Source organism: Falco cherrug, chromosome 4 (genome assembly GCF_023634085.1).
Source record: "Falco cherrug isolate bFalChe1 chromosome 4, bFalChe1.pri, whole genome shotgun sequence".
In the NCBI taxonomy this organism is placed as follows: Eukaryota; Metazoa; Chordata; class Aves; order Falconiformes; family Falconidae; genus Falco; species Falco cherrug.
Genome location: NC_073700.1, coordinates 82,838,073 through 82,865,667, shown reverse-complemented (window position 1 = coordinate 82,865,667; position 27,595 = coordinate 82,838,073). Strand labels below are relative to the sequence as shown.

The following is a 27,595-nucleotide window of genomic DNA, read 5'->3' as shown; positions in this document are numbered from 1 at the left end:
GTTCTGTCTAGACATTTTTAGACTTATCTATACTTTATTCATCTCTGAAAAAATATTTAGGTCCTGCTGTGGTACATGTAGTTTGGTTGATACAGCTAAAGGTTTGTAAAACTTCTCTTGCACATCCTGTTCTTTGAAGAATGAAAAAAAAAGCTAGTTATAGAAAGCCTTGAACAAGTTAATTTTTTTGTGGTAGGAAGTGTACTTCTAGCTGGGGAGAGGCACAACTGACTGCATATGGAACTTCCAGGTAAGACCATTTTTCAGATATTTTTTTAAAATACTTTGCTAGTTAATCGCATTTCTCTTGGTGTTCTAACACTGTTCTTCAACTACATTGTCTTCTAGAAGCTTATCCTTTTATACAGTTCGTATTTAGGTAATTGTTTTTATCACAGCCATTTGCCATGAAAATACAAAGTAATAATTCAGGATAAGGTTTGTACATGATGAGGAAAACAGTAAAGCAATTAAACATTTCACATGAGAAACTATTACTACTGTTCACTTGTTACAATAAACAGTAATAATGAAAATATTACTGCTGATTTTTGCAGCGTTCCAGGAGTCATCTCTTTTCCCAGCTTAAAACTCAACTGCATTACAACATGCTGTAAAAACTCACATGGACCTTACATCTCTGTCAGAACAGTTCAGTGAAAGCTCTGATGGACATAATACTATAACCGTGAAATAAGTATAACTAGAATTGGTAGGCAGTAACATCATAACACACATATTATGAATGTATTCTAATGCATTCTCCAGGGGCAAAAACGTACCAAAGATACTGTGATGCCATAACATAGAAATGGGTATTTCCAAAATAACTTATGAAAATGATAGTTCATAAGCAGTGGGAAATGCAGCTCCTGAGACCCATCATGAGTACGACTAACAAGCATTGCTGAAGAGTCACAGAAAATATATCTCAGGCAAACATGGGAGAAATTATTCAAGTCCATTTTACACAACAGAAAATATACCCAGAGAAGTCAATAGGAATGACTATAAAATACTAATTGGTGGTTAAAATGTGACATAAAAATTGACAGATCTAATTAATACTTTGGAAAGCAAAATTTTAAAGTCACAAAGGCAGAGATGTCAGATATCAGAAGTATGTGAATCAGAAGGCAAATCTGATAAAATATCATTAAATAAATTATGCAAGTGAATAAAATAAGGAGTTACAAGAAATCTACATAACATTTTTTTTGCCTCTTTTTTTTTTTTTTTTTTTTTTTTTTAATTCATAGAAGTTGGTTGTAAGTAGCCTACCTTAGATCTTCATTTTTATGGTAGAAAAGATGAAGCATCATCAAGATGTTCAAGCACTATTAAGATTCTCATAGAGAAGATACAGGAATAAACTAATTTTGAAAGTGACTTCCCAATCATTTCTTCACTGATGTAAATTATCTTTAATAACGATAATCAAAGGAGGTAGACACATTTCCTCAGTGGCAGTTCTCCCAGAAGAAGTCCACATCTGTGTTCACAGCTACAAAAGATTTTTTTTTTTTCATTTCATACAGGATTATGTAGCAATTCTTTAGGATTGAGAATATAAGAAAATATTCTTCCCTCTTAGTCCTGCTGAGAGACAAAGGAAACACAGAGCCTGATCTTCGCTTCTTGTGCAGTTGACTGTATCGCCTGCGCTTTCCTCAGGCCACCAGCTCGTCCCACAGTGGGTTATACCTACAGCGGTCATGTGATGTAGAACAGACATGCAAGTACTATATGTACTTCATCAGTCACCAGCTTGAGGCCCCCTCCACATCACAGTTGACTTCACTGGTGTAGGATGAAACTCATACTGAAAGAAACAGGGCACGGCTAGAGGCTGGGGAGCTAGTGTTTTGTGCTGTGTTTTGGTCTTGTGGTATTACGGGCACCTGTGAGTTGGGAGTGTGCGCACCAAACACTGTGACAGCTAGGAGAGCATAAAGGAAGCTTTGAACCTTTTTGCATTCCAGACTTCTCTTGTGGGCCTTTTGGATAGACCCAGCAAGCTGCCTTGGATAACCTGAGTCAGGTTAACCTAGACCCCATTTTCAGAATGAAGAACCGCACTTTGGGAAGAAAGAACCGATCTGTTACTTCAACTCTACATTTGGATACTGTGAGCTCTTTTTCTGCATTATTTAGGAGTGTCTGTGACGGTCACAGCTTACCAGCAGAGTACTGGCACTCCAGCAGTGAAGCACCATGCCATCTAAAATTTGGCGGGGGTATTTGATATTTTTGTTCTTCTTCTCTACTTTCAAGACCTCTCCCCATTTCTTCTGCTGTTTTCCTCATGCAACAGCCTTGTCCAAAACTTCCCGTTTATTTTTCATTGATAAAATTTCTCAGTGGTTTTGTAAATATTCATTATTTATTATGTGTAATGATTTAGAAATAGGACATCAAATTACATTATTGTCAATATTGCACAAATGCATAAAATTCAGACATACCACTCACCGAAGATATTGTGTACAGTATTTTGATAAAAAGTAAAAGTCAGGACCAAAGAATAGTGGAATGGATGAAAAAATGCCAAGGAAGACTACTATAGCTGCAAAAACGTGTAGACTGGGTACTTAGGGTAGTCTGAGATGATAAATTCTACATAAAATTAAGTATTTTTTTCCATCTACTACCTACATTTGTACATTTGCAATGGCATTTCTCTCAGCACTGTTAGTTTACTAGTTTCAATTATGTCTGCTGATATGATTTTTTCCAAGTTTTCCTCTTCCTTGGCAGAAAATGCTTTGGAGATTCACCTCTGTGATAAATTCTGATATATATATATATATATATATATATATATATATTTCCAAATCCCATTTTCCATATGCTTCTATGACTATTAGAGACATATGAGCATATCAAGGGGAGTTTTAAGAGCTGCTTACAGATTGCGCCACGGACAAAACAGCAAACCAGGTTCGTTCTTCTCATGCCCAAGAACTTTTCCTTCCTTTAGGGCATGGTTGTGAAAACAGAATGTTTATTAATGTAAATTTGCAGGCTTGAGCTTTAAATCTGTAATTGTGAACTGCTAAATAAACCCAAGAGATTGCCTTTAGGTCTGTGCCTGGTTTTAAACACAGTTTTATTCTGTGGTTGCCCTATTTAACCTTTTCTGCTTTTTCACTCTAAACATTTCTGCTGGTTGTTTGGTTGGGGTGAGGAACTAGATGTACCTTGTTCTAAGCCTAATTTAATGTGATTATATTTCTGGAGAGTCATGAAATTAAAAAATAAAAAATGCAAAGTCCTGAACCTGGGAAGAGCTAACTCAGTGCAGTGGTGCAGTCTGAAGACTCGACAGCTTTATGAGCAGCTCTGCTGAAAAGGACTGGGGTCTTCCTTGATGATATGCTCAACATGAGTCAGCAGTGTGCCCTTGCAGCAGCAAAGGCCAACATCATCTCGGACCGAATCACTAAATGTCCTGCTACTGATTATTTCTCTTTACTCGGCACTTTAACAGACTGCATATGTAAACTTGCATCCAGGTTCTCTACCCCGAAGTACATGAAAGGTGAAGACAGGCTTTAGAAATATATTTAGCAAGACGCCACCAAGGCGTTCAGGAGCCAGAGCAACTGTCCTGTAAGGAAAAGCTGGAGGATTTGGGCTTAATCAGCCTGGGGAAGAGATGTTTTAGGGAGGACCTAACAGAAGCCTGCCAGTGCCTACTGGGAGGTAAGGAGAATAAGCCAAGCTTTTCACTGGGGGGACAATGGGTATAATTTGGAACAGGGAAGGTTCCAACTGGACTCAAGGACAAAAAAAAAAAAAAAAAAAATCCCTGAAGATAATTAAGCATTTAATTAGGTTACCCAGAGAAGTCATGGAATCCCGTCTCTGGCAGGCTTTCAAGACTCAACTGGACTAAGCCCTGAACAGCGCAGTCTGAATTCATTGTCAAATCTGCCCTGAGCAGGAGATTGGACTAGAGACCTCCCAAGGTTAATTTCCAACTTGAATGTTTCTGTATTTAACCACCAATGAATCTGGAGTCTGTTAGGAAATGGGAAATAGATTTATCTTAAAATAATTGAAGAAAACATTGATTTTTCCATTTTTAAAAGCATGCTTTGGAAGAAGTCAAAATTTCATGACCTGCTAGCCAGGAAAGCTTTGTGAAGATGAAAGGAAGGTAAACAGGCAAGAAATTACTAGGGTTTAAAGTGTTATCCTGTTACCCAAATGCCATCTCAGCACTGCAGCTAGTTTAGATCTCATGATGCCCCTCTGAAATGTGTTCAGTGTTGTACAAGCAATAGTACAAGCAATAGCTGTTTTTTCCTGTTCCTATCACGATTCACCTTTTGCTTATGCTTGCTTTTTAGTTTGGTGGACATTGTCAGTCTGAGAGACCTCCCTTCAGTAAGAACCCAGGGTCAGCTTGCTGTGTATGAGGATGGGTTAGTTTTAACAGTCCATTTCTCCAGAGGATCCTTCCACTGTGCACTCCCTCTTGTCACCATCTGAAACATATGGGGTAGATTCCCTGCACGCAAGTGCAGATGTCCACAGCACAGATTTCCATATTTGAGCTAGCCAATGTACCTTCCACGAACATGCCTTATGATTAGTGAAAGCACAAAACGTAGAGATCTCCACCACCCAGTTTTAGACTTCTACATTAGAATAAGACTAATCACAGTGCGGGTGTCTGCATTTGCCAGAGGGAATATCACCATGGTATTTGCATTGTATTGGGACTGAGTCTTTCACCTCAGCTAGAATACAAAAGCATGGGAAATTGTGCTATGGCATCCATATAGCACTCTCATGCAACTTATGGCTACTAGCAAGCTAAACTAGAATTAAATCAATGTGCAAGGGAAGGTAAAAGTCTTTGTAAGCCACTAGCATTCTCCCACGCAGCCCATTTCCCATCAATGAGATGCTGTGCCAGTGACCTCCACAGTAACACTACACTGCGGACCTAGTTGAGCATTCAGTCTAATTCATGCTCTTATGACAAACAACAGATGTTCTTTTCAGCACATTTCCACTGATCTTTACTATGTCATTTGTGCTGGATTTTCCTGCCATAATTAAATATCGTAATTAAATATTTTCTTTCCTTTTTTTATTAATTTATTTGAATTTGTCTTCCCTGCAGTATGGGCAGATTAACTCAGCCATTGGCAGATATTCTTTTTCATTCCAGTCTCACCACTGAAATCTTACAAGTACTGGTGAAAACTAGGTAATTTTCCTCCTGTCTTGACCCCTCAAGGAATGTCACAGATCACTGTGTAATTTGTATGCACATATCAAATGAAAAACTGAAAAATTTTCTCAGTTTAAAAGTAAAAATGTCCCTCCGTGTTCCTCCAATGGGACACCCTGTAGACTTTTTCTGAAAACTTTTCTTTCTTCTCCCTCATATATGATCTTCCCTTAAAAAAAAAACCAAAAAAACAAAATTAAATTAAAAACCATTTCTGCTGTTTTACAGTGTCAATAATACTTTTGGGCCAACATTAGAATTGTTCTTATATATTATCCCAAATAACTATGGTTAAAATAGGGATTTTTCATCACTTAGAAAAACCTAAATGTCAGAAAAGGAATTTTCAAACTTTTTTTTTTTTTTTTTAACTACCAGAACTGTTAGGAAACTCTCTGAATAAAATTATATGCTGTCAAAAGATGGGCTTATGTTTCAGAAGACATACCACCACATTTCCAAAAGACAAAGACCTCTGGACGTGACAGTACAGCTCCATTAACATAAAGGATAAAGCTGCCTTTTATTGCAGTGAGATTGCTCCTTTTTGTTGAAATGAAAGAAAAGTACAGAAAATAGTCCCAAAATCTTGTGTAAAGTTGATATCTAAGATAAATACAAGACCTACATGCTTTCCTAGGATCTGTTTCCCCGCGTATTTGGGGGTCATGTGGTTTTTCCAGACATGCTGGTTTCTGTTTAAGCAATAGTCCTTGCAGAATATGGAGGAATCTACAGCTACAGCCCAAGGCACCTCACTTTGCAAGTCTCCTCAGTACCTGCCTTCAGCCAACTGAGAAGGAAGGGCTTTCCCAAGAGGGTGACTTGAGGAGTCTAGCTTAGCCTAGCCACGGTACCTTCCTCACTAAAAGCCACACAAAGTTAAGAAATGTGAATACCACTTCACAACCTTTAATCTGAACACGGTGTCTCCATGGGCTGTCCCCCATTTGCAGTGGTGCAGATGTGGGAGAAAGTTCATTAATTTCCTTTTCCTCGTGGAAATGCAACATGGCAGAAGATGAGCAAACAGAACCCCAGGGTAATTGCAACCCATCCCTCACCACAAACCACACCTCCTGAAACAATGCACCGGAATCTTTAAGCCAAATACCAGTTGCAGTGCTTTACAGGTACGTGCAACAATAACATGTGTCTTATTCAAGAAAAGGGAAAAGATAAGGTCACTGGAATCTCTTACAATGTCTTCTTTTGTGCAACATCACTGACAGAGATAACAAAGAACTGCCAGGTTACACCTGTCTACTGAGTCATCTCACTAATTCAAACAAAAGATCATCCTTTATTCCAAAACACATTCATGGGAATGTGCCACAGCTGGAAGCTGTCATGCAGGCCTTGGATATGATTGTCAGCAGAATATCGGTAAAATGGGTGTATGGTGATGACTAGGGCACCTTGTCAACTCCTTGAGGTTAACTTCAGTATCAGTAACAGATTTTAGTGTTTCGAATTTCTAGATGTTTGGGCTTGAAACCTGTTAAGTTTTTGGGGGGTTTGGTTTGTTTGTTTTGGGTTTTGGGGGGGTTTTTTGAGGTCTAACATCATCCGTTTCACTGTACTTGCTAAGGAAGAATGCAGATACACAAGAGATTCCAAAGATGTGACTGGAAAGATACCTAAAGGGACTAACATCAGCTGATGGGAGCCAATCTCCCAAGCTCTCTTTATCTGGTGCCTCCCATCCAGGTCCTATGTGGCTTCTCCAGATAGTGATTTAGAGTAGACTTAACCTATGTGTTTGCAGTCATCTCTGTTCATCTCCATCACCTAAAGTAGTGGCTTTAGGGAGACCATACTGCTTTAGGCTATGTATAGCCTGAGTGAATACTCCTATAGGGAAAAATGCAAGTTGTTCCAGTTTTCCTCACTGTAGAGGCCAGCTCATCCACATCTTACAAAGATTGTTAAAGACAAAAAAAGACACTCCTATAAAAAATTCTTTTCACAGAGATTACTGGCAGACATTTCTGCTCAAACTTTGAGGCCTGTCAATTGCAAAAGATCCTGGAAGATACAGATGTGGGTAAAATCATGGTCAGCCGTAGGGTGGATCATACTATGGTTGATCATTAGTGACTAGTATTTAAAAAAAGGCTGTAAGAGAGGCACATGTGACACTAGGAGGTATCAGACAATGGATTTCCAGAGAGACAGAGTAGTTGTACAGGCACACGTAGGACCGTATCTGTAACATAGTAGTAACATTTCTGCTTGGGAAAGCTGAACTCCTACTAGAATAGATGCAGAGAAGGACATCTAGATGAGGTGAATGAAGAAGTTTTCTTGCAACAGGAAACTCAAAATCCCTTCTTTGTTCCATCCAGAAGAAAGAAGACCAAGCTGAGATATTATTTCCCTGCGGAAATACTTACAAGAGAGAGAGTAATTATTTAGAGCAATGCTAGCAAAAGAGCATTTGATTAGAAGCTGCCAAGTGTAAGTTTAGGCTACTTAAATCAGAGTTTGTCTCAAAGGAGTGAGTTTCAAAAGCAGGCTTGAGAAAGAAGAATGGGCAAAATTCCCAAGTAACTTTAATGGATATATAAGCAGGATATTACAGTGTGGTTGCCCCCAGGAGTGGAGGACAGCACTTGATGATTCACTCAGTCCTATGTTTCTGTCTGTCTCCTGTTAATCTTTGGCTTTAAAAAAGCAACAGCAAGAAAATACTCTAGCTAGAAGCTAATCTGAAGCTAAAGATTTTTCTGCATTAACTACATGGGCTTACAAATGTAATAAAATAGCAAAAGGTTATGTTTGGCCAGGCTAAAAATATATTCCAAAACTAAAAGTGAATTGTTACTCAATGGAAGCCAGACAGTGATATTTAACAGCTTTTAATACGCATGGAGATAAAGAAAAGCAACAGCTCAGATACCCGTCAACATTTCAAGATACTCACATGTACTTTTAGATGTCCCCTCTCTCCATCTCTGCCACTCTACTCAAAGTGAAATTGTTTTCAATTAGGTAACACTAATTTCGTCCTGCTTCTCAGATGTGAATCCTAACAATAGGAGACCACAGCAAGCCATAAAACCTGCGTTTGCTGGGTTTTTTTTAAAACTTCTGATTCAAGTGTTCTGAATATACTAAATATTCACATATATTATGGAGGATAACATATGTGAAAGCAGCTTTCTATTTTAGGAATATGAAAGTCTGTTGTCACTTACCTTTTTCAGACTGAAAGAAAAGTGTTCCACGTCACAACAGATCGCAGATGAAGAGACAACAGCTCCACGAATCAACCACAGTGAAGGAGCTCAGACCTAGGGTAATGGGTGAGCACCACCGAAGGGGTTAGTGCAGGGAATTCAGGTTGTTGCTCTACAAGATGCTCAGGTGAGCTGTTCTACATTGCAAGGACCAAAGCTGAAACCTTTCTGTGGGTAAGGCAGCATGGTCTGCTCAGTCAGTGAGGAATGATCAGCCAGAGCCCCTTTCTAGCAACTGGCTGTTGGGGATGAGCACGGCCACTCCAGGACAGGTCCGCATCAAAAAAGAAGCTTGTTTGGCTTCTTTAGGAGAAGCCTTCCTGGGGACTTGCCAGAGACCTCAATCCCATCTTCTCTGATGCAGGATAGACACTTGAGAACATGCTTAACTTTAAGCATATGAGTGGTCCTATGGACATCAATGGGGTTGCTAATGTGCCTAAAGTTAAATATGTATCAAGTGCTGTGCTGGAATAGGGCCAAGGACTCAAAAAACTTGCAGGATCAAGGTTTGGCTGAAGAACAGAGAGTAAGAAGGGAGACAAAAGCGGAGAGATACCGAGTTGCTCTCATGCCCTCTTGCATCAGTCCCTCATGGAAGCAAGCCCGAGGATAAACCCCGTATTGCAGTAAACTTTAAAGACGTACCTGTAAAGAAATCTCATACACTAAAAGATACTGTAAACACATTTTACAGCACACAACGTCTTTTGATTTTGAGATGGTATTACATTTTACAGCAGATACAGTGATGTCACTGCAGGAAAACATCACAGAAACATTGCAGCAGGGCTCCCAGCGCGGGCCTGGCTGACTCACCCTCACAGCTGCGGCAAAGCAGTCCAATGTGTTTCTGGAGAGCAGTCTTGCTTGTGAAGTCTTGATTGCGACACTCTGAGTGCAGGGGAATGCAGCCGTTTTTCGTTTCTTGTGGCAGTCAGAAAGTTTCATTGAATATTTCTGAGCTCTCAATCTCTTCCAAAACACATGATGAATTTCCTGGCTTTCTTCCTTAAAATCTGTTCTGGGTTTCTACCCCTGTCCCCTCTCAAACTACTTTATGTGCACATAAATTAAAAAAAAAATAATATATATATATATAAAGCACCCTGTATTTTCAAAATTTATTTTTAACTCTTTTTCCAAACTTTGTCAATTTTTATATGCGATCACTTTTATGTTTAAATTATTTGTATTCTGAACTTATCACTGGAATCCACCAGCAAAGTTAAAATAAAAACAGTTGTCCTTTTGCTATTAGTAATGCAACACTGCCAACTAGAGGCATTGGGAACGATCAAATTCTTGTCTTATGGACCGCATCGATAAATCTAAAGGGTTGTATAACTATAAACTCTGAAAGATTGTATTTGCTCTACAGAAATTCCACCTGAATCCTCCAACTACATTGGTGTTTGCATTTTATTTTCTTTAGATTTTGATGCTTCATTAAGTCATTATTTAATCCAAACACCACATCACATCATCCAGAAACTCAAACATAATCAAGTCAGATCTCAAATTACTTCAGGTTCCTCAAAGAGTTACTGAGCCATTCCACCAGCTTTTGGAAATATGGCTCCACAAGACATTGCAAGTATTTAAAAGATCAAAAATTTATAACTTTGAGGGAAAAATAAATACTAGCTATCATTTTCTCAATGCACAATTGAAATAAGACTTCATAATCTGTTGGAATAAAGAAATAATAATCTATTCATGTGGGCTAAAATCCAGTTTCTGTAAGTTTTCAGCTCTGTAAGATGGCGTACACTTTGAGGAGAGGTATTTGTTCACTGCTGAAGCAATAAGATTGAACAGAGAGAAGACATGCACTTGACCAGAAAAAGCTTAGTTACTGCCCACTGCGTGTGATTCCCTGACCTGTACGTGCTTGCTAGTTCATTGTATTGGAAGAGACTCAACATGAAGCTGCCGATGTTCGTGCACCGTGCACAGACTGGGGCTCCGCTGACCCTGCCCTCTTCCCTGCCATGCCCATGATGGCAGGGCACAGCACCGTGCAGCTGCCCACTATCCAGCAAGAGGCAGCTGGAGCAGAGGAGGACAGGGACCTTCTGCAGGTCCTCATGCCGGCCAAGGTCCAACAAAGCCTTGGGGAAAGGCTCTTTCAAGTTGCCCCCCATTCATCTTCTGCCATGTGACCAGATCAAACACAACCCTGTGTGCAGGCAGAGTCTACTGGTAGGGAGAAAACTGCGAGTCCTGAGGATGCACCAGGCTTCCAAGCTTATCCACTGTGCTCCAGACTTAAAAGGTACTCCTGCCTTTTCTAATTAAGGACTGTAAACAGAAAACAGCTTGAGGAGCTGTACCTGTAGCAGGTCCCCTGGGAAAAATGTTTCTAAGGGACTCTTCTGAGATGGCAAAATGAATGCAGGCAGGTGGCAATCCTTCATGCTCCTTCACTGCCATCAGGATCCGCCCAGCCATGGCCAGGGAGTGTGCTGTACCCCTCCTGCCTGGCAGCATCTGCCCTGGGGTGCACCAGGAGCTTGGGAGGCCAGAATGGCTTCCAGGGCTTCCCCTTGCTATTGCTCTGTGCTGATATTCAGATGAAGAGAGGCCTGGATCTAAATAAACATGGCTTTTCTTTAGCAGAAGCCTAGAAAATTGGTTGAAAACTACACGGCTAGCACCACAGTGTAGCAGGAAGATCTGCTGGTAGAAGGGCAAGCTCTGCCTGTCAGAGCTGACACAGCATTAAACTAACATACTGTGCAGAACAGTTTGTACTTTCAGACTGAAAGGAGGAGCCAACAATCCAGCACTGTTTCCTTTTATTTACCAAAACACATTTATTCTGTAAAACTCAGCAAAATTCATGAAAAATAATAAATTACATTTTTCCCCCGACAGCCTTCAAAGCTTTATATCTATAAACGTGTCTGTGACATCTGAGAAGCCTGGAGGGCAGGAAAATCATCTCATTGGGAAGTGGAAGCCAGCAGACAGTAGTGACTCACAGATGCACAGAGCAGCAGAGCAGCTGACAGCAAGGTGCCGATTAAGCCTGGAACCAAGTTTTTCAGGGGCTGTCCCACGAGGCAGCTTAAGGATGGAGGAGCCAGTTTCCCAAAAATGTAGAGAAAACCCTGAGGGGGTTGGAGGTGACAGTATTGGAATAAGATGAAGGCTTAGAACTGAAAGCGTAGACATTGGCCTGGGAAGCAGAGAATATGGTTTCCAGCCAGTATAAATCACTGTAAAAACTAATTCAATAAATGTTTTTCCCATTATATTATTATGCTCATGTTCCATAACAATGCCTTTACAGGAATACAAAGCTAAAAAAGTACAGTGGTCCCGTGGAAGCAAACCACTGGGCCCAGGCAACACTGGAGCAGTCTGCCCACTTGAGCATTACCTAGAGCAATGCTTTTAGGAAAGGGGAAAAAAATAAAAAAGGAGGGGGGAAATAAAAAAAAAAAAAAGCATCTGTTGTGAATCAGCTTGTAATACCAGAAGTTGCATTTCCATAATGTTGAACCTTTTGAAAGACACACACAGAAACAAAGCAGTATGTCATATCTAGATTTCTGTAAACTTCTGTACTGAAATGAACCAGAAGTTTTCTAATAATGATTTTTGGCTGTGAGTCAAAATCTAAGCCAAATGGACACTTGCAAGGTTTTTCCATTTATTCATTGTTCTGTTTGGCAGTAAAAGTTAATGCTCAGCACTCTAAGCCCAAAGCGTAGTTCTCAGGTCTGGTACTGTGCCCTGAGGTCCAGACCCACTGCACACCGGTTAGCTGTGTCAGAAGTACCTCTCTTCCATGAAAATATGTGCTCTGTGAAGCTTTCTCATATTGTTTACTGTAAAATTTGTTTGGGCATTATGTCTTTCTAATCTCCTAATTAATTTTGTATTGATTTGCAAAGGCAGATTGGGCATATGTAAAAGTCTTTTACAGAGCTGCTGAAGGATGTTGCAGGAACAACACTGAATTACTGTCACAGGAGCTGTGGTCTCATCCCTTGTTTATGCATGAACTAAGGCAGAGTTGGACAGAAGAACTTTGTCAGCAGCCTCCCTTTCTAGGGAAGGAGATCAACAACAAATGTTTAACCCTCCAAATCAGCCCATGATGATCAGTCTTGCTGTTAGTGAGCGCTAGCTGGAGGTACCATCTAAGACAGACTCAAGGACTCTTCAGCTTCTTGCCGTCAACCTTTTTTAATTCTAATGTCCTGTTGAAAGGATTATTATAAGTTGCCTATTTATAGTCTCCTGAATCGATGTTTCATTTGATGAGTCTGCCTGCCTGAAGCAGCCTAGCGAGGTAAAGCCTTTAAAACTCAGGGCAGTCACTGGCTTCTCTCTGAATGAACACAGCTCACCTCAAAGTTATGACATAAGTCAGAAGGAAATCAGACTTTTAACAGAAGAATTTTAACAGGGTTTTCAGGATGCCAGGGTGAAAATCAGCTACTTCTGTTTACATCAATATTGTGCCAGAGAAAACTAGCCATTCTGACTGTCAAGGGATAGGCATTAATATTTAAACACAAAAGGCCTTCTGGTGTTTTGAAGATTTTCTTCTCATAAGGCTTTGAAAAATTACAGTACTGACAATGTTGGCTTGCTCCACCATGCACTTGAGTTAGACACATTCTTAAGACAGTTCTCTTTAGCAGGTTCAAAAACAAAGAAGAAAAATCTACCTGCCACTGTGCCGCAGTTAATATCCTTTACAAATGTATCACAGCAGTTTTTAAAAGCAAAACTAGGAGCTCTGTGATATCAACTTTCAAAAATAAATAAAAAAAAAGCTCAAACATTGCAATGTTGTCCATCATCACTTAATTCATGATAAGTCTCGCCACACATATGCCTGTGCAATTAAAACTGTAAGGATAATATAGCAGGTATATATTACAAAACCACACAGAATAAAAGTGTCACTATGGGATCTTTTTCCCTAGAAATTCCCTCAGATGTGGACCTTTTTCTTTTATCTTCTGTTCTCATACTAGGAATTTTCATATTCAGCAAATTCAGATCTGTACTCAGCTTAAGGGTTCAAATAAAGACATTCCCACAGGCTGGCAAATCTGATACGGGTATCATGGTAACTAAGCCCAACGTTGCCTGCACTGGTGCTCATGGCCCACAGAGTTCCTGCAGCTCAGTGAACACCGAGTAGCTCATTACACCATCATAACTGAATCACGTAAGTGAGCCATACCTGTGAAAACACTCTGGAAAAGACATAAGTTGAACTACAGAGCCCTAGGGATCTCCGCAGCCTGTGGATAGGAAAGACTGCTCAGACTGGCAGCGATGCTCATCCTCTCACTGACTCGTGCTGCAGACTGCAGCAAGCTACTTGGGTTTGAAGACTGCCTTTTCTGTCTACACCATGGCATCACTTTTGGCACTGAAGGTTTTGTGCACCTTACCCAGGTAAGTATTGTGTCTAAGTTTTGACTCAATAAAATTTTATAGGAATAAATTTTGTTTCTCTTATGCAGTCATTTCAGCTTATGCATATATGAAAGAAAATGTCATATGGGGTTGTCCTGTTACACCCTGATCAGCTTGTTGTTCCTTGCATAAGGGTATACCCTGCCTTGTGCTGGAACAAACACTAATGAGGCCGCAGAAAGGATGAGATCAGGGAATTGATTAATACAGTTGGTTGGGCTTTTTTCTGAACTAGCATTTGCGCAGCACTATGTAAAGCAAAATTTAAGTCAGTTTCACATTTTGTAAATGGGCTACATGTATAGATATGTACCTAAATCCACTGCTGCATGACTCGCACAAAAGCAGTGGCATGCGATTCCAAGTATCAGTTACCCTACAATGTCTTTTGCTTTCTAGAAGTCTGTTCTTTTCACACGCTTTTTTGCTGCCTTGCTCTGCCCCATATTCAGCTAATTCTTACATTTCCTAATTTTCACCTGGATACAACTGCATATACACAGTTAACCTATAGTTAATTGTACTTCCAAAATGAATCTTTTAGAACGGAAGAGAAAAATGGGAACACCTTCTGCCCACATTACCCTTGAGACTAAGAGCATGCTAATTCAATAAATGAGTGTAGAAACATGTCTTCAGTGCAGGGATTTAATACTTGGTTGGTAACTACACAGACTGGTGATTTGAACACCAGGCAGCACAACTGGTGGCTGGGATGGAGGCACCTTTGCTAGCATGAGCTCTGGCTTCACACTCAGTTGAGGTGTGGATGCTGAACACATGCAGCAGAAAGCAGGGACAGAGAGCTCATAACATCCCACCTAACAAGCACTGATTGAACAGGTATAGCGAAGGCATCCAGCTTGCATTTACAAAGTATTACAGTAACTGTTTTCCAGTATTAAACCTTGACAAGGTCTATTTGACCAGGACTGCCAATCTCTCCATGGCAAGTCTGACAAAGGTTGAAATCCTGATCTTCAAACGTAAGACAAATTGCTGAATATCATGCTGCCAAAGGACCCTTGCAGGTAGCTCAACACTAATTTTAATCTGTTTGATTGAATGTCTGTCCCTTTACTCCTTACAATAAGAAATCCGTGCAGCGAAGAATACAGTATCTCAGGGCTGAATAACACAATATCTTGGGGTGGAGCAGCAATACGCTTCAATACACTTGGAAAAAAATCTGTATTTCTAACTACTTAATGTTCTGTAATTAGTTGAAGAGTAAGAAGAATTGAAGCTTCATTGCCTGGAATTGCTGTGTGAAAGCCCAAAGTTTGGATGGAGGAAGGTCCTTTAAATCACTTTTGGTTTGGCATCAGATAGTCTTTCTTACATGCTTAAATATAAATGAATAAATGCATTATAGTACTTTGATTTAAATATCTGCCGCATTTCTTCTGTGACCAAACCACATTCCTTTCTTTTTCATCCATTCCAGGAGCTAAGTGTACTATGGATTTAAATATAGTTACTATACTTCTTTAACTGGAAATGCAAGTTTGAATTGTCCATTACAAATGTCAAAGATAACCTGGCCCTAAAAATACAGAAAGTTACATTTTGTATTTTTTTATACAAAAATAGTTGATAATGCATAATACAAGAACTGTATGTCATTAACGTTATACATGTCAGTAACAACAGACATCAGGAGACCAAAACGTTAAAGACAAATAAGAATACAGGCTACACATGAAAAGGAGGAGGAAAAAGTGTAACCATACTGTCCATACAAACAAATATACGGAAGAGGAAGAACCAAAAGAGGATTGCTTCTGATTCTCTTGCAAAAGCTATCCAAGGAGGAGGGAAAAGGTGATCCAGCTAATTCCTTCTTTGTGCAAAGTCGATGAATAAAGCACTTTTGCTGTATTAGTCAAATTAGGTCAAAATTATATCAAGCACCATGTCCAAAGAATCAGACCATTTTCAAACTACAGCTCGCAGAAGCAATAATCAAGTACTTTCAAACATATTCTTTAAATCAATAGTTTTATTTCCCCCTCAAAAAAAAGTTCATTTTATTTGTTAATTACATTCCTCTACACAAAGTAACCCTTGTGTTTTCCTATTAGGTTCATACCTATCTTCAAGCACCAGTGAACCCAGCCATTCACTGGGAACAAAAGCACCTACAGTTCCAGCTTTCATTGGTGGTTTCCTTTTTCACTGGACACAAGCCAGACTCAAACTGTTTGAGGGGGAAGCAGCAGACACACATAAGCCGCTATTTATTTGCAATCTTCATACAAGACACCTGATACAAGCCAAGATGAAGAGAAATCCAGGGATTCAATGCATAAGAATGGGAACTCACAAGAGCGAAAAGTTGGAGGGATGGCAGAAAAGGAAGGGGGAGGGTGGAAACACATGAATTTGATTTTCAGCTAAGGTTCCTCTCATTTTTTTCCCAGGTGAATGTGCTGTTGTTGCTACGCAGAGACCTGGGCAGCTCAGGTGTTCTGTGCTTAAATCACACTGATTTTTAACTGAACAGCTCCAGAAAAAGGACCTTCCGTCAGGACGATTGTTCGCTGCTGGTGAGCAAGTATTTCTCATTCTTAACTTTTCTTTAGTACAGCAATGAGGTTTGGTTGACAAATGTGTTACAAGACTAGTTACAAAAAAAAAAAAAAAAAAAAAGGTGATAGATGCTTAGAGATCAGCTAGCAAAACATTTGTTCTGACAGAGAAATGAAGGCAATCTATATGGTGTTGGTTGTCATTTTTTCTCTTTTAATCAGTTAACTAACACTGAATCATGTAACATCAAAAATTCAGAATACCGAATTTAAACTGCCTCCAGCTACATCTCTATAAATTATCCTTCCAAAACCTTATTGGTCTTCAATAGGATGAATCAATTATTTAAACTTCAGATAATTAGTGCAACCTGAAGAGATTTGCACTTTGATTATTTTAAATGAATACATCATGAAAGAAAGAATTGATTCATGCATTCCATACCTGCGTTATAGAGACATTATCTGGTGTGATTTCAAAGCCATAAGTATTTATGTTTAAATAGCATTTTAACATGTTAGCATAGATGCTAGATTTTATTATTAATTTCTGACAGGTAAACTGATACTAAAGATAGTTATTAACTTTCACATAGAATTGCTACAAATACTCTGTCGCCAAGAGTATAGTAGCAGGGTGCAATGATCTGCTTTTGCTGACTGAAGTTAGTGGTCTGCACAAACATAGGGAAAATTTGAATGGAATTTTTATTACAAAAAAAAATCCTCATCCCCCAGACTTAACTAAAAGTCATAGTCTCTCTTTAAGAAACACTGGAAAACTTCACACTCTCTTATTAAACATTGATAAACACCAATCATCAAATTAATGTGCATAATTAGTAAGCCTCAGAGGACATTCCTTTCTAAAACTCAATCAACAATAGGTAACATGAACAAACCTAAAGAAGTTATGTGAAACACAGAACAGCTCTGGAGTTGTGATGCCATGTGAGGGGAAAGGGAACTGTTGTGGACAAGACTGAGGAGAAAAATGTTACAATGATCAATTATGACATATCGGTTATTAATTTATGATTAATTTATTGTTGATAATTAATAATGCATTGAATATTTTAGCAATCTAGGGAAATTTCTGCAGAAATACAAGATTCTTACTATAAGATGATACTTTTTTTCTTCTAAAATTTTGCACATTTTAATATGCAAATTGTTCACCAGCCACTTGAATAGAATGCATTTCTTGTCTTGAGATTGCCAGTTATTGAAAGTGGCATTTGAATTCGTTCACTAGAATTTGAACTGTTAACAGGGATGTTAGTGATGTTGAGATTCGTTAGAGTAAGGATAAAAGCTGCTGCACTTTTCATACCTCTCTGTCCTAAGGAGCACAAAGCATCTTCTTTGCCAGTGCTCAGGGCTGTAGCTCCATATTGGATATCAATTTAAATTCAAGTTTGAAATTTTCTTTATCAGTACAGGCACAAGTGCTTTGAGAGGCGTTATTTATTTATTTATTTAAATCAAAGCACTCTCTCAACAGGTCATCCTGGTAACTCCTAAAGCTCAGCCTCTGAAAAACGGAATCTTCAGTGAGAACTGATAAGCCAACTGGATGGTATCCAGGGCTACATGATTTATATTTTTAACTTAGTTCAAACCACCCAGTCATCCACCTGTACATCAAAGCTTTAATGCCTAAAGATGATTGTACCAGGTAGAAAGAAGACTTACCAATTAAAAAAACTTGGCTTTGTAATGCTTTTTCTCAACCATTTCTTTTGTTCTCTGACTTTTACCAAGACCAGTAGTTACTGCATTTCTTATAATGATCTTTGTCAGGAACAGAAGCAAACATCTTCAGAATACTGAAACAGCCAGGAGCACAGATGGATTGCTTTATTCAGCAGGAGTTGAGCTGAAAATCAGTTTTTAAATGTCATGAAGAACGGGGAATTTTTTTGACTTTTCATTGTGAGAAACAGCTGGAAACTTCTTTGATGTTCCTCTTACCATCTTTAACATCCTGGTTCACAGAGTGCAGGCTAAAAAAATGATGGCAATTTCAACATTCCAGAGGGATTTACCAATTTAAAATGTATTATACCTGGAGGCAAATATTGTTCAATATTTCTATTTTATTGAGGATATCATGAGACATCTTTTGACCAAAAAAACTACTATCCATAAAAAAGATCCTATGGTGTTAGACTTCACTGAAATGAAAAAAACTAACAGAAAACAAACCAACTAGTACCACTGACTTGAAATTGTCACGATCCAGTATTGCAGCACTGTACTAGTTTGTAAGAATCAAATACTGGGTGACCAAAAGTGAACTGAAATGAACTTTGTGCCCCTGATCACACTGTAGTGAGAACCATCCCCTGCAGCCTAATTTTGAGAGCTGAAAGCAGTGTTGCACGATAAAAGCCAGCACCTCCATTTTGCATTTTTTGTACAAAGAAAGGCATTTCTAGAAACAACCAAAATTGTCTCTGTAGCATAGATTGTTAGGATACCACTAACACATTGATTTACACTGTGCCAGGTGACAAATCCATGGGACTAAAGCTGTTGCTTTGTTTTCCAGTTTCCTTGCTGCATTGAAAAGGAAATAATGCTCCACTCAACACTGGCCTTGTCCCTCCTGCTAATTGCAGTCTCTTCCAACCTTGCAATGGCAATCAAAAAGGAAAAACGAGCACCTCAGACACTGTCAAGAGGTATTGTATATTTACAGTATGTAGTTACCTCCTTATCTTACCACGTAGGTCAGCAAATAATTTTATTTAGGATGTACATGGAAGCACTCACTAAGGTGTGTTTCTCTAGTGTTAAGTGACACTCTAAATAGTGCATCTTATTCCATGCCATTTCACTTTGTCAGTTTGTTTTTAAGGAGATGGCTGAGGGCCTCATATAAGCTGCATAATTTATATAACTCACAGTGACCCAGTAGAAGCAAACAACCTAAACTGAGCCTATCAAATCAGGATGCACTTGGAGAACTACCAGTGAAAAATTATTCTTTCATATACTATTTAGAAGATACTTTGTTATGGTAACTTACTAACTACTGAAACACTGTTTCATAACTTTAGTTGCTATGACACATTTTTTCTACAGACCCATTTTTATACACAGAAACCCAGTTTGAGTGAATAATTCACTTCCTTGTGGTGCACAGTTTTCAACCTGGATGTTGACTAAAGACCCTATTTTAAGTTATTTATGTCTGATCAGTCCTTAGAAATACAAGCAGAGAAATAGCTTACCAAGGTCTTTCCCTCTTCTCCATCTTCCCTTTCCTTTTGGGCCTATTCACCCCCAAAAAAATCTTCAACTCCCTTCCTGACCTCTTCTGCAAGCTACGCAAAGACTGCTGACCCCATAATTTGCTTCTGAGAAGACATCTTCCCATACAACGTGCTAAGAAAGCCCTGCCTGTCACAGAGGTCCCATCTGAGCCTAGTTGCTCAGGGACCACTTGGCAAAATCATGCAACACCCAGACTAACCAAAGAGAAATTGCAAATCACTCGTCCTAAGTGGTATCCCTAGAGAAAGGTTATAATCTGTCCAGTATCTATTGCCTCTCTTGCCTGGACCAGGATTTATTTTTCCCACTAAGCCCAAATGCATAAAAAGACAACAAAATCCCTTCAATTCTGGCAATTTTGAAAAAAAAAAATACTCACAGAAAGCAAGTGCCAGTTTTCTCATTCTGATGTCAGGCCTTTGGGGATGCCTTAAGCGCTTTGCCTATAATTCTCACAGATCCAAGGGGAACACTTGAACCTGCTGTAAAATGACCCTTGCTGACTCTTCCGTGCAGTTACGTACGCCAGCAGCTGACTTGAGCCAGGGCTGGGAATACGCTGGCCAACACGCCAGAATCCCACCATCAACCAAACAGATCTGTATCCAAAACCGAGTGACTTGGTAGCATCACAAACAATTGTCCCATGAGAAAGCTAACAACAAATCCCTGCACAACCAGGGCTGGTCCAAGCGCTGTGCAGGCAGTGTAGAAGAAACAGAGCCTTGACTTGGTCCAGATCCAGAAGCTGTTCTACAATTCCCGTGAGGGCTGTCATGAATGGAGCAGCACTGCCTGGGAGGCAGGGATCTACTACACAGGGGCCGGCATCTTTGGGATCGGAAAGCATGGAACCAACTGTAAAATGTGCTATTTGAGTTCAGTACATCACCAGCTATGGATGAGCTATGAAGCTGATGTTTTATTAGGATTTTGGTTTGGTGGACATTTTTATTTAACAGCCATTTTTAAATTAGATTATTTAATTAAATGAAGTATTCACAACTCCGAGAATTAAAATTCATTACTCAGGACTTAAGTTTATAACCCAAGACTTTTCTAATGACATTCATATTAAAGCTGATCTTATTTAAGCTGTCTTTTTTTTTTTTTTCTCTCTCTTATAAGCACACTTTCTCTTTAAGCCCCAGAGTCTACATGAAATATGGAGCAAACAATATAAAGATATAAAGGATTTGGGTGCTCATTTAGGAATCTCTGAGTATTTAGATAGACATCTAACAGGTTTGCCAAAGGACTTGCAAACTGGACATGCAAGCAGCTGAGGTTTTTGGGGGGGTTTTGGTTGTTTTGGTAGGTTTTTTTAGTCTTCCAGTGCATCTATCAGGAAATGTAGAATTAGCATATCCACAACATTTGGGAACCTTTGACTAAAAACCTCATATCTGATTTGTATACAACTATTGATAAATATTAAAAAAAAGGAATTTTTTATAAGTTACTTGTCTAACCGTAGTTAATCCTTTTGTTATATTTCCAGGGTGGGGAGATGAAATTACCTGGGTACAAACTTATGAAGAAGGGCTCTATCAGGCAAAAAAAAGGTAAGAGATTAAAAAAAAGTTTGCAAGACAAAGCTGTTAATCAGTCACGCCTGAATGTACTGTAATGAAACAGAACCAAGAAACACCATGACAGCTGATCTGCACACCATATAGTTAAATACAACAGATTTTGTGGCTATAAATAACAGCCGTTGTAGGGGTCTGAAGAAACACCATGGGGTGATACTTTAACACTGTCATTTCTTTGTCACAACAACAGTGCTGTCATTTGAATAAGCATTACTAAATAGATATTATAATTTTAAAAATACAACTGTTCTGGTTTTTTTTAGTATCATGTACCGTTGATTACTTCCTCATTCAACAAATGGAAATTGGTTATAATTGCTCTTGCATGGCATTCTACTGCCTCTGGTGTTTTCCCCAACACTTTATTAGTTGGCATATGTGCATGATGTACTCAGAGTTCTTTGCTATCTTTGTAAAAATGAAAGTTCCAATTTGAATCTTCTCTGGGACTTAGCTGAAAATATATGTAGAATTCATAGCAATGCTTGTTTAAATCTCTTTTACAGTTAATTTAAGATCATAATACTGTAGCATGAGCTACTGCTAAATTGAAGGCAAATTATTTTTAAGACAAAAGTCAATTAATTTCATATACATTATGTGAAAAGGGCTAGGAACTGAACAATTCTTAACAGCGACAGCAGATCAAGCATTTGTAATAGATTTGCTGAACACTAACAGTAGATTAAAAGAAATACAGGAGAAAATTCAATGAATTGTTTTGTGTTTTGGCATCAAAAATATACAATTTTGGTACTTCACCACACTAGAGAAAATATGATTTTCTGTATATCTGCTCAAGAATGCTTTAAAACCATGAAAGTTTTTATGGGAAATACTTGATGATAAACCAAATTTTATAAAAATTATTTTATTCCTGTTCTTACAGATTATTTTTATTTTCTCAGTCATGTAGAACTTCACACCTAAGGAATATTAAATAACTCTTCAGTTTGATTATATACTAACTGGGAATGAAATGATGGCAAAACTGTTTTTTCTTTATTCTAGAATCTTTTACTTTAGAAAACCTATTTAGATATATAGAAACTGTTACTATATTTCATTCTTTTACAAAGGCGATATGTTCTTTTCCCTTGCTCAAAAATTACTGTAATTCTTTACAGAGTGTCTGTATGGTTATACTGTGGGTTAACATAAGATTAAACATAATTTGCCTTTTCCAGTCCACTAGTAAAATCATCCATTTGTATACTTGTCAAATGATCTAACTACATATTTTATTATTATTATTATCAATAAAGTAACAAGCCACTGATGGTAATTCATCATTTGGAAGACTGTCAATACTGCCAAGGTAATTTTGATTTTTTGAGTGTTAAATTTTTCTGAATATTTTTACAAGTAACTGCATCTATCTATATATTTACCTTGCACTTACTGAAAATTACTTAAAGAAATAGGTAAATGAAAATGTATTTGAAAAGTTAAGAATTTATTACCATAATTTACAAATACTGGACTATGAAACTACCCAACAAAGAACATGAAAAATACTTAGTGCTGTTGTCCTGCTACCCCTAATGCAGCGCTCGTCAGTTTAAATTAGAATACACAGATTTGCTACTGACTCATTGAACAGATTTAATATTGTTTGGCTCCCCTGAACTGGTAACTAAAGAAGGGAAAGAGGACAGGGCTGCTGAAATCGATCTAATAAGAATTTTCTGAGAATAATGCACTTTTGTCAAGCTGAGACATGGTATCAGTTGAGACGACAGGCTTCATAAATAAATAACAGAAGAGAGCTTCCACTTTCATAGCTGGGAGGTTGTACTGACATGGGTCAAAAAAACAAAAAGCAGTGATAGAGCCCCTAAGTGTCTCCTCAGGAATGCGAATCCGCAGAGACGGGAACAATGTGGCTAGTCTGGCCAACATGGTGCCTAAACACAGATGGAAAGGCAGAGTCTGAGACGGACTTCAAAATGATTGTATCTTTTCTAGCACTGAAGAAAGCTTTTGCAGAAAACGAAGAGATACAGGAAATGGCCCAAAATAACTTCATTATGCTGAACCTCATGGTATGAAGGGTATGGGGTGGTTTAGCTGGTATCTTTTTCTAGCCTGTGTTTTCTCTTCCTTTGTCTTGTGTTTTCATGTAATTTTAGCTAAATATCTCTGGGATTTCAGTTACATGCAAGCACAGGCATTTGTGCCGGTGTATCCACGCACAAGCAGTACCTTTTTTGGTTTTGTCCTCTGGTACAAGGAAGTACTACTTCAGGAAAATTTACAGAACTATTGTATTAACAAGCTTTAATTTCCCTGCCAGCATGAAACCACAGACAAAAACCTGTCACCTGATGGACAATACGTGCCTCGAATCATGTTTGTAGGTATGTACCTTCAAAGATGTGATATCTGAATCTATGGCAGTGTTCTCCTTTGGAGACATCAAAATCATTCATTTTGCAAAAGGAAAATAGCTCAAGATTTATCATTACCATGGCATTAGTCTGAAACTTGGCAGATCTGAGTTCAGTTCTCGCTCTGTCACAGGCTTTGGCCCTCGTAAACTTCCTCAGATTACAGATATGTTCTGGAGGGTACTGAATTTGTACCTGGTGGCAAGATGCTTAAATATCTGTTAGCATCTGGGCTTTTGCTCTCTGTGCTTCTTGCTAGTGCTGTTATAAGACAAATTTTATTCTGAACAGTCTGAATATAGATGTCTACAGTACGGACATTACCACAGAGCAAGTGAATAATCAGTGACATCTAAGGAATGATTTATCCCATCATAAAAGTGACTTCTAGAATAAATCAAATGAATTACGCCCCAGAGTGCCTGTTCCTTTTTACTGACTGTAGAGGGAGCCCAGAGTGAGTAGCTTTGTGGTGGCATCCGAAGTTAGGTAAGATGAAGCCCACAGTCAGAGTGATGTAGTAACAGAAGTCAGTTAATTGACAAAAAGCTTGGAAGGAGAACTGGGAAAAAAGATGTCCACAACAACTTGCTCCCATGATGGAAACATCAGGAATCACAAGATTTTCATTCTGAAGGTTCTAGGTAGGTCATGCTAGTACTGCATTAGATAAACTTCACCCTCATTATGTATGCATCCAGTCAAATTAGCCTTTCCTGATGTAACCCCAGAACTTGTAAAATAGGGGATTTTTCTTTAAATATGGATGAAATGTTGTGTAATCTATCCCTTAAAAACAGTTGCATAACATACAAAGAAGCATTAGCTTTTGTTCAGGATTCCTCCAAGTAAAGAGACGTTGGTTGGAACAGTGTAATGTCCTCGTAATTGCCTTGTTGATGAAATCAAAACCTCTCAGAAACAGGGCTGTCAAAGTAGTGCCACAGATATCACCTTCAGCTGCTCTGGGAATGGAAAGCAGTGTTCAATACCATTACTTTTTCAGACCCGTCTCTCACAGTAAGAGCTGATATCACAGGAAGATACTCCAACCGGCTTTACACTTACGAACCACAAGACATCCCATTCTGTAAGTGCCCCCTTTGATGTGTTACTTTGCATTTCACATTGTAAGTAGCCAGATATACCCCATCCCAATCATTTGGGCTTGAGAATCCATTAGGATCTCAATGTAATGAATAAAGGCTGTGTATCTTATAAATTATAATAGCCTAATCCAGGGGTCCTCAAACTTTATAACCAGGGGGCCGGCGTGCAGATGCAGTGGCAGGCAGTCATCTGCGGCTGCTTGGTTTCCCCCCAACCCCCGGCGGGGGGGGTCTGTAAATACCAGGGGCCGGATTGAGGACCCTGGGGGGCCGTATCTGGCCCGAGGGCCGTAGTTTGAGGACCCCTGGTTTAACCTGTTCTAGCAAAACACTTAGGCACACCTATTGTCTCATTTAATTTATTGGGACTACTCAGGCAAGAAAAATTGAAAGATATGGGTGAGAACTTTCAGGATCAAGATCTGAGCAATGTACTGGAGAGTGGTGAAAGTCACTACACTCAAAGGTATCCAACTACATAATGTAAACAGCCAGTGGTGGGAGGGAATCAGTAAAGAAATGCTGGTGGTTACCTGGGTACCACCTAACACCCATATTTCAGAAAGGAATGTGATTTTTCAGGTTGAGCTAGTCCCTACTCTACACCATCTATCTGATACCCATGCAGTATCTCACCACAAATATGCACATCACATCTGATTACCAGGTTTGCTGTTGAGAAATGAGGGAATTGAAAAGAGTCTTGTCAAATCCCTTTAAGTTAAACATTTTGATTCATGAAACTTTTTACCTTCTACTTTAGTATCAATGCCAGAATTTTCACAATAGAAAGCTCTAAAATATAATGTGACCATAAACTAATTTCAATGTGAACAATTTACTAATCAAACTAGGTGGTGGGTTTTTTTAATTGTACAAGTGCAACTTTAAGTACATTTTTACAGTTCTTATTTATTTTTCTTTCAGTAATAGAGAACATGAAGAAAGCACTGCGCCTCATTCAGACAGAACTGTAATCAGCAACAGTGAAATGACCATAGCTTCTGAGAGGTGCAGCTGCACCTCTTTGTCTCTACTAGCATTTTGAACTCTTGCCAAGCAACTTTGGTATATCAGATTTCATAAGAAAATTCTATGTACAATTTGAAGAACTAACACAGAAAGACTATCATATGTCCATTTGGAAAACAAGAGGAGAAATCTATTACATATTTTGAAATTAGTTATTTGAATAACTGAAAGTGATGGTTATAGGCACAGTAACTTTGAGCTGTATTTTGTCAATCCAGCTATGACTTTGATAAGTCAGCTATGACTTCTGACCAAGAGTTATAACCAATCTTTTTGATGTCTATTTGCAATTTGTTTTATAATTTAATAGCTGCATCTCAGCTCCCAATTTTTATTTTTATTGCACGAAGCTTGTTAGTCATTAGTGTCCCTCTGCCTTTTGCACTTATTTCTCATTAAAGGAAAAGAAACCTTGCTGGCAAATCGGACAGGAAGGCTCTTCCTATAGATTTTGGAATAGCTTATATAGAAAAAAAACCCAATGATCTGGACTCAGCCTTCTTATGTATAATTCTTTCAATGTAATTCTGAAAGCTGAAAACAGAACAGCCATGACATTTCACGCTGAGCATGTGGTCTCAGTGAGGTGATAATCATCAAATTGCACATACAGGTTTTACTAAGATAAAGATACAGTGAAGCAAGAAAGATGGAAGGAGATAGCCCCAGAACTCCACTCCTGAGGCTAAGTGATGCTTGTAAAGTCTGGTATGGAAAAAATGAGCAGGCTTGTCCTAGCTCTTTTCATTTAAATGGCAGTAAGTCAAGTGAAGCTCATCCCAGGCCATTCCCTCTCTTTCTGTAGCATCCCAACCCAGACATCACAGTGGTAGCTTACTGAGGGGATCTCTACATACAAAGTCTTCACAAAATTTCCCCAGGATCACCACAGGAAAAGGCAGACACCTGTTTTGAGTAAAAAGCTGAAGTTAGTTGAAATAGTTTGTTATCCCAGAAATGTGCTTTTCCACTAGAGCAAGATCATGATTCATCCGCAGTAAGAGCATGTATGTTATATTATGTGCAAAGGATCAGTGTCACTTTTTTGTCTACATGCCATTTCCTACAATCCTGCCCGTATACACATACAAAAGATGAAGCAAGGATCTTTGCAGGACATCTTTGCTAATTTACAATACCTAGTATTAATTTGTCATAAATGAGTTATATTGCACCTATCTATGTCTTCATAATTATGTAAAATTTGGATATAAGCGTATATTCCAACAGTGGTGATAAATGACTTGTAGTACACTAACAGAAAAAAAAAAATCTTGTATTAGTCCTTAACAATACATTTTCATAATCAGTGAAATGATTTTTTAACCTATGGGAAAATGCTAGAACAAAATTAAACTGGTAATCACATTCCTTTGAATTGTGTTTAGCTTTACTCATTTATGTCTGTATCTATTCCAGATTTGGCAACATTTTCCAGTCTGTGGGCATACCATCTTTCAGGCACACCAGACACGTTCAGGAGAAAGGAGTGTGAGCTAGCTGCCAGAGATGGCACAGGATAGCCATGGCAGCACTTTCAAAATAGGGTCAAGAGCAGATTTATTTCAGAGAGAAGCACAGCACAAAATAACTTTGGAAATAATTGAGTATGGCACATTCAAAATATTACCAAAAAGAGTAGGTGGGAAGCAGTGGGTCTTTGCTGTCTTTTTTTTTATTTTTTTTTTTATTTTTATTTTTTTTTTTGTCAATTT

General features: G+C 38.6%; 1 protein-coding gene and 2 long non-coding RNA genes across 7 annotated transcripts in view; 2 read left to right on the top strand and 1 right to left on the bottom strand.

Annotated features, from left to right (window-relative positions):
* The window catches only part of LOC129735909 (uncharacterized), a 140,948-nt gene extending 139,527 nt beyond the window's left edge, over window positions 1–1,421 (bottom strand). For 4 of the 5 annotated variants that reach the window (XR_008731859.1, XR_008731856.1, XR_008731857.1 and 1 more), the window contains exon 1: window positions 1,282–1,421. This is a non-coding gene — a long non-coding RNA (uncharacterized LOC129735909). The remainder of the gene's footprint in view (window positions 1–1,281) is intronic. The other variant, XR_008731860.1, reaches the window with a different exon arrangement.
* Window positions 1,422–3,569: 2,148 nt separating this feature from the next.
* LOC129735910 (uncharacterized) lies at window positions 3,570–14,532 on the top strand. Its single transcript, XR_008731861.1, has 3 exons — window positions 3,570–3,705; window positions 3,875–6,381; window positions 8,458–14,532. It is a non-coding gene; the product is annotated as an uncharacterized LOC129735910 (long non-coding RNA).
* A 61-nt stretch (window positions 14,533–14,593) lies between these two features.
* On the top strand, window positions 14,594–27,258 carry AGR3 (anterior gradient 3, protein disulphide isomerase family member). The gene is made up of 8 exons (XM_005445104.3): window positions 14,594–16,490; window positions 19,027–19,159; window positions 21,256–21,319; window positions 22,615–22,667; window positions 23,318–23,394; window positions 23,646–23,709; window positions 24,746–24,829; window positions 25,776–27,258. The coding sequence occupies exons 2-8, from the start codon at window positions 19,054–19,056 to the stop codon at window positions 25,823–25,825; spliced, it is 498 nt and encodes a 165-aa protein (XP_005445161.1). The 5' UTR covers window positions 14,594–16,490; window positions 19,027–19,053; the 3' UTR covers window positions 25,826–27,258.
* The last annotated feature ends 337 nt before the right edge of the window (window positions 27,259–27,595 follow it).